Source organism: Sorghum bicolor, chromosome 8 (genome assembly GCF_000003195.3).
Source record: "Sorghum bicolor cultivar BTx623 chromosome 8, Sorghum_bicolor_NCBIv3, whole genome shotgun sequence".
Taxonomy (NCBI): domain Eukaryota; kingdom Viridiplantae; phylum Streptophyta; class Magnoliopsida; order Poales; family Poaceae; genus Sorghum; species Sorghum bicolor.
In genome coordinates, this window is record NC_012877.2 from 60568929 (window position 1) to 60581666 (window position 12738).

At 41.5% G+C, this 12738-nt stretch overlaps 2 protein-coding genes across 5 annotated transcripts; both read left to right on the forward strand.

The window, feature by feature from the left end:
• LOC8084416 (transcription factor PCF8) lies at window positions 1414-5201 on the forward strand. Of its 3 annotated transcripts, none has more exons than XM_021445921.1 (3): window positions 1414-1666; window positions 2612-3641; window positions 4999-5201. In XM_021445921.1, exon 2 carries the CDS (start codon window positions 2687-2689, stop codon window positions 3593-3595), a length of 909 nt encoding a protein of 302 aa, XP_021301596.1. In that variant the 5' UTR covers window positions 1414-1666; window positions 2612-2686; the 3' UTR covers window positions 3596-3641; window positions 4999-5201. The 3 variants fall into 3 exon arrangements, with proteins under 3 accessions (XP_021301596.1, XP_021301595.1, XP_002442549.1); XM_021445920.1 differs by having other exon boundaries at window positions 2629-3641; XM_002442504.2 differs by having other exon boundaries at window positions 2652-3641.
• LOC110429933 (peroxisome biogenesis protein 2-like) lies at window positions 7143-11895 on the forward strand. Of its 2 annotated transcripts, none has more exons than XM_021446708.1 (9): window positions 7143-7297; window positions 7428-7570; window positions 8015-8128; window positions 8221-8377; window positions 9673-9809; window positions 9890-9990; window positions 10327-10444; window positions 10948-11114; window positions 11552-11895. In XM_021446708.1, the coding sequence occupies exons 2-9, from the start codon at window positions 7454-7456 to the stop codon at window positions 11655-11657; spliced, it is 1017 nt and encodes a 338-aa protein (XP_021302383.1). In that variant the 5' UTR covers window positions 7143-7297; window positions 7428-7453; the 3' UTR covers window positions 11658-11895. The 2 variants fall into 2 exon arrangements, with proteins under 2 accessions (XP_021302383.1, XP_021302384.1); XM_021446709.1 differs by having other exon boundaries at window positions 7166-7291; window positions 11552-11890.

The window sequence follows — 12738 nt, forward strand, 5'->3', positions numbered from 1 at the left end:
TCGACCAGCCCAGCCCATATAGAGTAACGGGCCTACGATTAGGTGGAGCCCAGCTCGTTTGAAAGAATGAGCCCGTTTTCTTTATTTTCCATTCTTTCCTTCTTTATCCTCTCTTTGCAATCTCTGTGGTTATATTTGTTTGTTTGAACAATTCTTTTTAACAATTGCATAAGTTAATTTTGTATGTAGAACTTAAAAGCTTCAACGTAAACATTCAATATTTTTACAATTGACTAGCTCAATAATACAATGATCATGCACTAACTTTGCAAAAAAAAATGTTAAGGTCAACTAAATAATGTTGCATATTAAATTTAAAATATTTTAGGAATATATTATTTTTTCCAATAAAATGGTTTATTAAAAGTTGAGCACAACTAATAAAGTACTAAACCACCACTTGTGTCAAAAAAAAGTTCAAAAAAAGCTAAATATCTTATAATTTGACCTGGTATTAGCTGAGCTCAAATTTTATTAGCTCAACAACTACGTCCGCCTCATCACCACCTCTCTAGCAACTACGACCGCTAGGTAAGCAAAACCCAACAACTGTGTACGTACAGGGCACTAGCATTGCTACAAGAAATTTTGATATAGACTATGACCATGTCTATGCGTTGCTACGGATGTTAAAATCCAAAACATTTTTTTATACTCTCTTCATCCAAATTATAAGACATTTTACTTTTTTTTATCTTTGACCACTCCTCTTATTCAAAAAAATCATGTAAACATAGTCAAATTTAAGTCATTTCTAAAGAACTTTTAATAATAAACCAAGCCACGATAAAAGAAGTGATATTTTTTAGTGTCAAAAAAGTCAAACATCTTATAATTTGAGATTTGCAGTTATCATATGAAAAAAATGTCTTCTGTGCATTATGGTTTCCATTTGAGTTCAGACATAGACAACTGAAAGAAAAATGGTCAAACATATTGTAAGCCCAACTTGCAGTTCGCTTGCAGTTAACTTTAGCTAAGCGCCAAAAATTTACAAGGAGATATGAGGTGGTGGGCTTCACCATGCTAGTGGTAGATGGGTCCTAGTGACTCTTTTTTAGAGTAAAGAAAGATAAAGATAGAGATATAAAAAAGGACAAATTTCTGTTTTTTTTGCTAATCTGTTGCTTTTTCCTTGGATGATGCATGGCTCTGTGTGTCGACTGTGCTCTGAACTCCTTCCGCAAGGGTCGAGAGAGAGAAACAAAAGTGCGCATGGCACGAACTGGAAAGAAATTTGGAATTCCATCCCAAGCTGTCGCTCGCTGTCGAAACGAAACCGGGAGTTTTTTCAGTCAAGCCCCTGCATGCTACTGTGCAGGCGTCGCAGCACCGACCCGAGGTCCCCTTTGCAAAAATGTGCTTCCGTATACACACCAGTGTGTACTGTGTAGTGTTTACTGTACACTCCGTCAGTCCCCCTGCTCCCCAGTCCCCCTGTCCTTCCTGGCTGCGTGCTGCTCCGGCCTCCGGGAGAGGAGAGGAGAGGAGAGGAGAGGAGGGAGAGGGAGGCCCAGCGGCTGCAGCTGGTGCAGGTTACCTCGGTCGGCTACCTGTAGCCCCCTCTCTCTAGGTCTTGGAGCACTCACTCACTCACTCTGGGCGCGCTCCCCTTGCCGGCCAAATCGATCCATCCATCCCCATCAGGCTCCAGAGCTTACTTCAGGTGAGATTAGTTCATCCCCCTCTCCTCCGATTCCATTGTGTTCGCCAAAGATTCGATCGGTCCTCGCTCTTCAACCATCATCATGTACAGAGCACACGGATCGATCCACTTGCATCTCCAATCTCTCCTCCACTCATATCCGCATGCTTCTTCATGCCGCTGCATTTCCCGAGCGAGATTCGAACGGATTTGTTGATTTGATGGATGCTTCCTGCAACCTGCTGCATGCCTTGCATTGGGGATCCATCCATCCATCGAGTTCTTGGATATAATACTGACATTCAGCTACCATTTCTTTCAAAAAAACATTCAGCTACCATTATATATTCTTCCTAGCTCTGTCTTCTTCTTTCTTGCTGATGAGTAGCGTCAGTTTTTTTTTCTTTGCCTCTGTTTCTACTGCAAGTTCTCACTGATTTTGTCCGCGTACCGTCCAGATTTGGTGCGGTTGGTTAGTAAGTACAGTACCGTACATGCAACAAGAGTAGTTAGAGGTTCTAGCGCTGTCAGTCACTCGATCAGTCGTCAAGGCCTTCATAATTTTCCCCAACAACTCTGCAAAGGCTCTCTTCAGTTTACCAGATTTGGCGATAAGATGTTTGTATATTTATGGAGCCGAATCTTCGTCTTTTTGCACGCTTTTTCTGCCAGTGGTCACTGTAAAGCTAAACAGCTGGAAAAGAGCCGGCACCGTGAATTTTTACTCAAGAACATCCCATCCTGTGTGTGTCTATTATTTTTTTTTCGATCGGATTCCTGTTGCTTTCAGTAGATTCCGTCCACAAAAGCTCCTGCCTTTTGACTGATTGGGATTGGAATTGCAATTGCTTATCAATTTTAGTTTCTCCAAGGATTTGTCGCTTAAAATCCGCAGTTCCCTTACCATATTAGCATGATTCCCTTTCCAAAAAGAATGAAATCAAATCAATCTGTTTGCTGGCTCAGCTGAACCTTTTTCTCAGAAATTCCACCGGCAAATGAGCAGGGACGACGGCAACGGCAACAGGGGATGAGCGCGGCATGGAGGAGGTAGCAGTAGCAGCAGGCATGGAGCGCGCCGCCGGCTGCAAGCGCCCGCGCGGCGCGCTCGACGGCGGCGGGTCGGCGTCGGCGGCCGCGTGGCGGACGTGCCGGGTGGCGCGCGCCGCGGCCGGCGGCAAGGACCGGCACAGCAAGGTGGTGACGGCGCGGGGGCTGCGGGACCGCCGCGTCCGCCTCTCCGTGCCCACGGCCATCCAGTTCTACGACATCCAGGACCGCCTCGGCGTCGACCAGCCCAGCAAGGCCATCGAGTGGCTCATCCGCGCCGCAGCCGCCGCCATCGACGGCCTCCCGTCGCTCGACTGCTCCTTCGCACTTCCCACCGCCGCCGGGGCTGCGTCTCCGCCTGGCGCTGCCGACGACGCCGAGGTCAGCACCTCCGACACCAGCAAGAGCTCCGTGCTCTCGCTCGCCAACGCCTCAGCTGACAACGCCGCCGCTCAGCAAGCCAGTCACGCCTACAACGGCAACGCCGCTGGCGGCGGCGGCGCGTTCGCGGAGCTGATCCTGCACTGCTCCCCCAACGACAGCAAGCCCGTGCAGCAGCAGCCGACGCTCGCCTACTACGCCGCGCAGCCTCCGAGCGCGCACGCCGCGTCGGCCTTGTCGTCGTTCGAGACGATGCCTCACTTCTCCTTCCTCCAGGAGCAGCCTCACCCCGCAGTCGCCTTCGACCGGGGCACACTTCAGTCCAATGCCGCCGTTGCTGCGCCGCTGTGGCCGACGTCTCAGCAAGCGTGCTTGCTGCAGAGGTTCGCCGCTTCTCCGGCTGATGCCACCGGACTGCCGTTCTTTCTTGGAGGCAGTGCTGCTGCTTCTCCGATGGTGCCAGACAATTCGGAGCCGAGGCTGCAGCTCTGGGACTTCAAGCAGGAACGGAAGACCTGAAAAGTGGCACCCAGAGCTTGGCATTTCAGATGACTATTTCTTGGAGGTGAGAGTTTGATTTCCTCGCCAACTCTGAATAATTTCATTCAGAACAGCATTAGTTTTCTTTGTCGAGATTTGGCAAAAGTGAACAGCTCCCGAATCAAAATGGAAGGAGCTGCAACAAAATCGAAAACAACTAGTAGCAAATTGTATTTGTGATCAATAAAGTGAGTTTGAGGTTTAAGGATGGTTTCTGGACTGGATGTATTGAATTTACATTCTTCCAGGAATACTATTCATGGTCAGATAAAATCCAACTGTGACTGTGACTTCACAAACACGACTTGACAGTTAGTTATTTGTGGAAACAAAAAGAATTCACTTGCTTGCTTAAATCTAAATAATTTGTAAAACATGATGAGTCATCATTGAGATCGATATGCTTTGGATGATCTTCTCAATTCTCGCTTCTAGTAGTACACTAAGTCTATCTATTCATTCAGCATTCAACGATTCTCCTAGAATCAGCTGTTTAACCGCGCACATTCTTTTTTAGCAATAAAACGTGTTATAAGATCCCGGTTTTCAGTTCATAAGTTCTATTTCTTACTGTTATTTCCTAAGCTTATATTCATTAATTTGGAACTGTATTGCAAAAAAGGTCATGGGGTAGCTGAATACATTTGAGGAACAGAAATGGCCTTTTTTTAAACGCATGACCTGTTCAGTAGTGTCAGTAGATTGAGGTTTTCATGAATAACGTATCTAGCTGGGAACTTGAGATACAAGTATTATGAATGAATTCTAAGCTTTCCATGAAAACTGGGTTTACCTCTGTCAAAAAAAAGTAGTATGAATGAATGAATGGTTTAATCATCTGCATTTCCATGCTGAAAAATTAGAGTTGGAGGCTGGTATCTTGGTTAAAGAAGTTTCTGATACATATTCTCCAGTCTTGGTGTCCTGCATTAGTAACCATGCGTGTAGGAAATTTTCTACCCAGTTTTGCTATTTTGGTGATTTTTTTTTGTGAACATGCCTAGAGCCTAGAAGCAAGGTGGTTTTTTGTTGGTTACTAGAGATTAACCTGGGCTCAACTAAGCAAATACAAGGCAAGAGATCCAAACTGCAGTACACAGCGACTACCCATCCTGCAGTTATTTTCCCAACAGCAGTTACAAGTTATACACTTATACTACTTGATTGATCACATTACCATTTCTGCACTATGCAATGTCAGTTACTGCAACCATCTAGCTACAATGCTATATTACTCATGCCTGATGACGTTTTATGAAAATCTTACCTGACATTAATTATCTGTGCAGACTTCACTTGCTCTATCTCATGCATTCCTTCCACTGAATTCCTGGCCGACCCTCATTTGCTGACGAATTTGTTGTTTTCATTTCATCATGCAGGGTAGACGACTGCAACTGTGGCTGGAACTGAAGACCTGCAGAAACAAACGCACCTTTCATTCGTCACCTAACATTTGTCTGTGACTTCTGTTGTGACGAGAAACCATTTTGTTTAATCTATTCTTCATGGGTTTTTGTACTCTGGTAATCTCACTCAGACAAAACCTGAAGGTTGACTTGGTTAGCTGATTGATTGATTGTCACACGAATCTTCTGATTGTCGTCAGTGACTCGGTACTGAAACTCACGCCTGCACCAAACGGAAGCCATGGTATTTGCATATGAGGATATTCTTAGCAAGTTGGCATCTCTAATTCAAACACTAGATAGAACTATATAAAAATGTTGACAGCAATTCAGAATCCAAACTAGAACTCCAGCATTCTTTTCAGCCTTAACATGACCTAAGTGATGCTCAACTCTGAAGTCTGAATATCTGATGAACTTCTTCTGAACTTGTGTGCACCTAACCTCTGAAATCTGAAGTCTGGCTGACGAACTCGTGTCTGCAGACCTGTTGCATTCACTAGTAATCGAACAAACCGTGATACCGTACATGCCAAAATAATCTCAGAAAACGTAGTTCTTAATTATGATTATATCACCAATATACATATGCCAACCATTTCACTTAATGTATAAATTTGTATAGACAGGTATGTCTCCTCTAATAGTGCAATAAAACCTACAGTATCATTGTCGCAGTAGAGTTTTGATCACTAAAATTGGAATGGATTGGTGTAGTTGTTCTACACCTAAGACACCCAAAATATACCGAGCCATAAATGATAAAAAGGTATGAGAGAGATATTGGCAAGTAATTGTGAAATCATTGGTTCACTTGAAAAGCACACAAATGACTCTACCCTCCTCTTCGTTTGTGCAAGAGATGGAAGGACATCCTTTCTCTTGTTTTTAAGGCCGTGTTTAGTCGGTGAAGGAAAAATTTTCGCGACACTGTAGCACATTCGTTTGTTTGTGGTAATTATTGTCCAACTAAGGACTAACTAGGCTTAAAAGATTCGTCTCGTAAATTTCGACCAAACTATGCAATTAGTTTTAATTTTTGTCTATATTTAATACTCCATGCATGCGCCTAAAGATTCGATGTGACGAGGAATCTTGAAATTTTTTTAAATTTTAGGGTGGAAGTAAACAAGGCCTAAATCTTCTCGTGAAAGAAGCAATTTTGTTTAGATGTCTCCAGTGCATACATCACTGCACTTTCACTTAGACATCTATTTAAATGGTTAATCTCATTGCTATTTTATTATATTTTTTATTTTCGTTGCTCCATCTTGGAACCTTTTTGGATCCGCCAACTAAACTTTAGCTGGTAGGGATCCAAATGGTCCAGCTAAAAGACCAGCTAAAATTTAGCTACTTCAGTCCAGCTATAAACCCAACTAAAGTTTAGCTGAGTCTATTAGTTGAAGGATCCAAACACCCCATCCCAGCTAAAGTTAAGTCAGGAGAACTTTTAGCGGGCTAAATTTAGCTTTAAAATTTTAGCTAGCTAAACTTTAGTTGGGTGGATCCAACCAGACATCTAGTCTAGGATGTGCTACTAGAAGGCTCTAATCTCTAGAGAAGTTGGAGGAAAGAACACTTATCTTGGGTGGGCTTGCTACTCAAAGCATCCACAGTGGACAGTGGTTGTATCGACTCACCAAAGAAAAGTCATTTATATGTACTAAAAGATTCACTTTTACCTCAAGGTGACCAATGTTTTCTCTAGTGGTGTTAGACCCATCCTTACTCATTGACATGAATTTTCTCTATTTTCCTTTTGCAGATGCTGAATGCATCAGCGCATAAACTAGTCGCAAGGGCTAGGAGACTGACGTATCACTCAGTTCTAGTAGACAAATTTAGTTTTTTACTCATGATGAATCAATCCAAAGATAAGAGTCGACTCTTGTGTGTCTCTTAAATGGTTTTGATGCACTCTTAACGTTGAGTCTACTCCATATTTCAACGGTAATTTTATCTTTATTTTTTTCTAACTTTGTGATTTTACTCTCTCAATTTCTCAATTTTGCAATGAAGCTATTGTTTGCCCCTACTTTATCACACCGTTAAGTCTGTGTGGATTAAGAGCCAAAAAGAAAAAGAAAAATGAAAAAAAAAAGATCCACATGAAAAGACAATGATACCCCCAACAGATTTTTCCCCGGGCGCCCTGTCTCCCTCGACCGTGCGCCTACTCGCGGATTGGAAGCACGGCGCTAGTGTTTTCACCGGCCGGCGTCGGACGGCGGTGCGGTCCTCCGACTACCTCGGTATCCACCAGGTACAGGTACGCCCTCTCGGCCCCTCCTCTCCACTCCCGCTGTAGTTGGGCATCATTTCTATTCGCAACAGACCCGATTACATGCACATACATATGCAGTATAAATGAGAAATTTCGATTTTTTTTTCTTTTCCAGAAAATAGGGGATCCGCCCCTGCTCCCATGCCCCAGGTCGAGTCGGCCGTTGCCTCGGAGGGGCCGGCGCCGCCGCAGGACGCATGGGTCGTCGAGTTCCGCCGTCTCCTCCCGCGGTGGGAGTCACTGCGCGATTCCTCCAAGGTAGATGACCCTGTGTTTTCCCCAGTGTTCTGGGATTCGTTTTATAATTTTGTTGTATGGCACTTTCGATGCTGCATATTGAGATGTGAAGTGGTAGAGACTTGAAACCCCTCACAAGCATAGTGGAATTTTAGCTTCTCCGAGGGCGAAGTCAACTAATTTCACGACCCTCATGGCAGCTAGTTTTGCTGTTCTGGGTTACAGTTTTGCTTATCAAGTACTACTGATATGAACTTTTGGGATGATATTGATCTCTTGGAATTGGAAGCATATTTAGTTGCCACCATTGATGCAGCTGTTGGTTCGTAATTTTTTCATTTCACTAATCTAGTGGTTCTTAAGCAAAGAGAGGTTTCGTGATTGTGACGTCTGTTGGAATGGGCATGATACTTGCAGGCACCTAGCAAGGCTAATGTGGAATTTGATGTCGTTTTTCTTATGCAGGTCATTATCCCGATTTCAATATCTAGGGTCAACCAGTTTGATGCTGCAAGGCTAGATGTTGAGATGTCTGCCATGTTGAAAGAGCAGCTACTCAAGGTGTTCTCCTTGGTGAAGGTGCTTTCTTTATTAACTCTGCTGTTTTGCCTGTTGTCAATTTGTCACTGCTAGTTATTGCTTTCAGTTTTGATGTTTTTTCTTCATATCAGCCAGGACTCTTGTTCCAATATGAGCCTGAACTCGATGCTTTCCTCGAGTTCCTCATCTGGAGGTTCTCAATTTGGGTTGACAAGCCAACCCCAGGCAATGCACTGATGAACCTGAGGTATAGAGATGAATGGGCAGCACCCATCACTGGAAAAGAAGGTAATTCTATCAAAGTTTTATGTCAACTGCTGTAATATTTTGTATGATTTCATATTGCTTTCCACTTCTATATGTCATGCTGATCATACTGTCTTCCTGAACATTTTGAGACAAAGCACATCATTTTGTGCTTTTCCTTTACACTACAATATCCTTTGCTTACATGCTTTGGTCGAGGCCCCCAGTATGTTAAAAGTTGGCCGATCCTACCTCTTGGGGGGTATAAATTTGTGTGCAGAGTCTGCATTTACAATTATGCTAATTACCTGCCCTTTTTATTTTTAGTGAAAAAAGATTTAACGACTTTTTTTTTCTTTTTTGCAATTTATATTCAAGTAAAATTTTCAAATCACCACAGATTCCAAGTAATTGAAAGCATGCTCCCAAGAAATCTTAGGCTAAAAAACATAACTATTATAATCTACTAAATTTATTTGTTTGAAAATCCTAAATTTACTTCCATATTCATGTTTCAGCTTGAAATTTATTTTGGTTCATGGTGGTATTTTGCTTATCTTGATAATCTTAAGCTTTTTCATGATATCCTCACCTCATGGGATGTTCACTATGAATTTTGCACCCTATTGAGTAGAATGGTGTACACATATGACCCTATCATTGCTTGTAGAAATGTCTAATATGAATGCAGAGTAGAATGAAATGTTGAATTATGGTCATCTTGTCTGGTGGAATCACTTTCAGATATTTTGATTATTGTTTATCTGTTTTTGCTGAACAACATTGCTTAAGGTCATTTTCTTGATTGTATGAGGGAAAATAGGGAAATATGACTATTGGACGACATTAGTTAGACCATTCAACATCTCCTAGCTCTTGTGTGTTTCTCCGACAGGTCTGGTTTGAGATTTTCCTGAAACTTGGTCTTGGTTCAGGGTATTTCTCATCAGCCAGACACTACTGGTTTCTCTAGTTGTTGGTTTTGCTCTCTGAAGTAGGCCCGACAAGCAGGACAGAAAAGGCCTGCCATCATTATTGTTACTTGGGAGATTCTTGTTGTGTGTCCTTGTAATATCAAATTATAGCTTGGTTGGACCTTGTCTTCTCACATTGCATGCCACAGGCATTAGGCAATCTCTTTTTCTTTGTAAAAACAAAAGTTGAAGTCAACTCAGCAAATGAACTGAACCAAACTAAGGTTATGTTAGCCAAATTCTCTCACTTGTAACCTTCCTAGGAATTTGTTCCATACCGGTTTGTGACTTTGTGTTGTTTGCTACTGATACGTAGATGAGTATTATCTGAGTAACATCTAATGGATTCCAATTGCTTTTCAGTTAGAACAGGATTGGAAGGACCTGGGCTTTCTGTTTCTCAAAAGATCTTTTATTGTATTAGTTTTGTTGGTGGCCAATATATATGGTCACGATTACAGTCTTTTTCTGCTTTCCGTCGATGGGGCGATTCTGAACAGGTGACGCTGACATCTTCCTGAAAACTTACAATTCCTTTTCACTTGTATTAATATAACTTAATTTCTATTTCATGATATAGAGACCACTAGCACACCGTGCTTGGGGCTTAGTGCAGAATGCTGAAGTATTGTACAGGGCTGCTTCGTTATTTAACCTATTATTGTTTCTTCATGGTGGAAGGTATCTTCCTATAACTGTTTAATTATGGCCTTTCTTCTTGTATCAAGAGGATGGTAGAAATTAGTCATATTATCATTGCCGTAGCAGGTGGCGCGTAGTTTAGCAAAGTTAACGATCTATCTAGAGACTGAACACTGTCAACAAGTACAGCATGTACTATTCACTGATAGGAAATTGACCAATGAGAGTGTATTTGAATGAGCTAGATCAGCATAATCTCTTGGAAAATTGAAAGCCACTCTTTTTTAATAGATTATCATCCTCTTTGCTTTTTAATTATGATTATGTTTGTATGACACACGCATAATTTTAACCCTTGCTTGTGTGTTTATAAAGGTACAAAACTATTGTAGAGAGGATTCTGAAAGCAAGACTTGTCTACGGGAGCCCCAACATGAACAGAGCTGTTAGCTTTGAGTACATGAATCGGCAGCTGGTCTGGAATGAGTTTTCGGTAAAGCTCTTACAGTCTTGCTGTTCTCTCACAAACAGTTGGTTATCTAAAAGGTTTCTAGCTTGTTTATCGGACTATGTCACATTGCATATAAAGACTTAGTTTTTCCAGCTATTTATTGTTTACAAAAGTAAAGTATCAGTTGCAACATTGGTCGCTGTTCTTTAGAGTCACCTTATTGCAAGATGGCTAGTAAGGATGAAAATCAACGGATTTATCTCTGTCATTTAAGCTAAATTGTTATTTGGTCTGAAATTTGAACATGTTCTTGAAACACCAGACGAGTACAGTACTGTGAAGCAATCTTGATATTAGTCTTATGGTCATTGCTGATATTGTACAATGGAGAACTTTTAGTGTCACTTAGATGTATTTTACCTGTGTTTAAATTGGTGATTTTGCTAGTGTCTTGTTACTCAACAGAACCTTATTTTGATGTACTGGCAGTGCTAGTAGATATTAGTTGAACTTGAAGTGATGCCTGACACTGAATAATTGTTCAGGAAATGTTGCTTTTGCTTCTCCCCTTGCTAAACTCATCCTCAGTAAAGAAGTTCCTTCTCCCCTTCTCCAAAGATAAGTCGGCAGGTTCATCTGGCGATGAAGCAGATTGTCCTATATGTCGGTCCAGTCCTAGCATTCCTTTTATTGCTCTTCCATGCCAACACAGGTACGCTGGTTCTTATTGTGCCCTGTTGGTCATATATATCTCCCTTTGTGGTATTTTCCCTTTAGTAGATTCCACCCTAACATTTTGCACAACAGAGAGGCACATTAGAAAAGCCATGTTCTGATAGCTATTATTAGATTATTCAGGATTCTGAGGCTGGTGTTTGTTACACTAGCTCACTGTAGTAATCTAGCAGATAACCTTGGAAACGACTATTTGATCATTCAGAGAGAAGACATATAAGAAAAGCATGTGTGTAGTCATCTCTAGATGGTAGGATCCTTCTCAGGATTTCTAGACAACTTCTATAATCATACTATGTCAGATGAATGTCTATTTTTGTGGAAAATGTCAAAGCGTGAAAAAGCATGCTGTTTATGGTATCTAAGCTTTGCTGTGTTGAAATTTGCGTAAGATAGATTCTTTCCTGTTTTCAGGTATTGCTATTACTGCCTACGCACACGTTGTTCCGCTACAAGCTCCTATAGATGCCCACGCTGTAACGAGGTGGTGGTTGCAATTCAAAGACAAGGGTCTAGTTAGTTTACTAGTTGGGTTAAAAAAAATCTTGCCCGTTTACACAGAGTCACAGACAAAGGTCTTTCTTCTACACAGTTTAGCTGTTTCAATGCTCGATTAAGGATTCGCATCATGATATGTCCATGTAATTGCTTTAAGCGTGGACAATCTTGATGCCATTAATCACTTGTATATTGAATCTCTGCCACGAAACAAACACGCATTCATTACGAACTCGCGAGGATCTGTGATCTGTCTACTACTCGTGATATATGTTTGGTTCAACTCCGGTGATAAGGGAGGGAAACTGTCGGTAATTCCTAGTTGGTCGAAAACTCACTGTATTTTCAATTTAACTATTTATTGATGACTATAATATGTTGTTCAAGAAATGAGAACATTAAAGTTTAAATACTGTACTGATAAAAAAGGTCATAAAAATACTCTCTCCATCTAAAAAAGAATACAATTCTAGGTTTTAGATAAGTTAAACTTTCTAAGTTTAACCAAGTTTTTTTAAATAAACATTATTAATATTTATGTCTCTAACTAAACTTACTATGAAAATATTCTATATAGATTTAATTAAACTTAAAATTTGTTAACTCGAAAAATAAGAACTGTACTTTTTTTTTGAACTGGGGGATATATTATTACTTTTACGGAAGCATTTCCATCAGTAGGCTGCAGCTTAGCAGCCGGGATACGGGAACATGAACACGTTCCTGTTCCGGGAACTTTGTCCCGAAACGTGGAACAGAAATATCATGGAATGTCGTTCCCAAATACGGTGGAACGTGAATCATATGCAGGAGCATGCAGGAGCAATCATAGGAAGGTTAGTCTCAAGTGACTATGGAACTTCATAGTGTGCGTGCATACTGCGCTATGCCCATGTGTGAGCGGCCGGCGGCGGCGACTGGTAAAAAATCTGGTTGGTGATTGACTCATTGGCCTAGACCTGCAATAGGCCTTATGGTTGGAGTTGGACAGTCCAAAATGAAATAAAAAATACAACAATAAACTATACCACGCTAGGAATTGAACTCATTTGGTTCAAAACAATACGTAAAATTACCTAAGCCAACCACTACGTCTCAGACAT

Bases quoted from the DNA above. Each gene is read 5' to 3' on its own strand.
- LOC8084416 (XM_021445921.1), top strand. From the start codon at position 2,687: ATGGAGGAGGTAGCAGTAGCAGCAGGCATGGAGCGCGCCGCCGGCTGC.
- LOC110429933 (XM_021446708.1), top strand. From the start codon at position 7,454: ATGCCCCAGGTCGAGTCGGCCGTTGCCTCGGAGGGGCCGGCGCCGCCG. The intron at 9,991-10,326 runs GTATCTTCCTAT...GTGTTTATAAAG, and splicing joins TTGTTTCTTCATGGTGGAAG to GTACAAAACTATTGTAGAGA. The intron at 11,115-11,551 runs GTACGCTGGTTC...TCCTGTTTTCAG, and splicing joins GCTCTTCCATGCCAACACAG to GTATTGCTATTACTGCCTAC.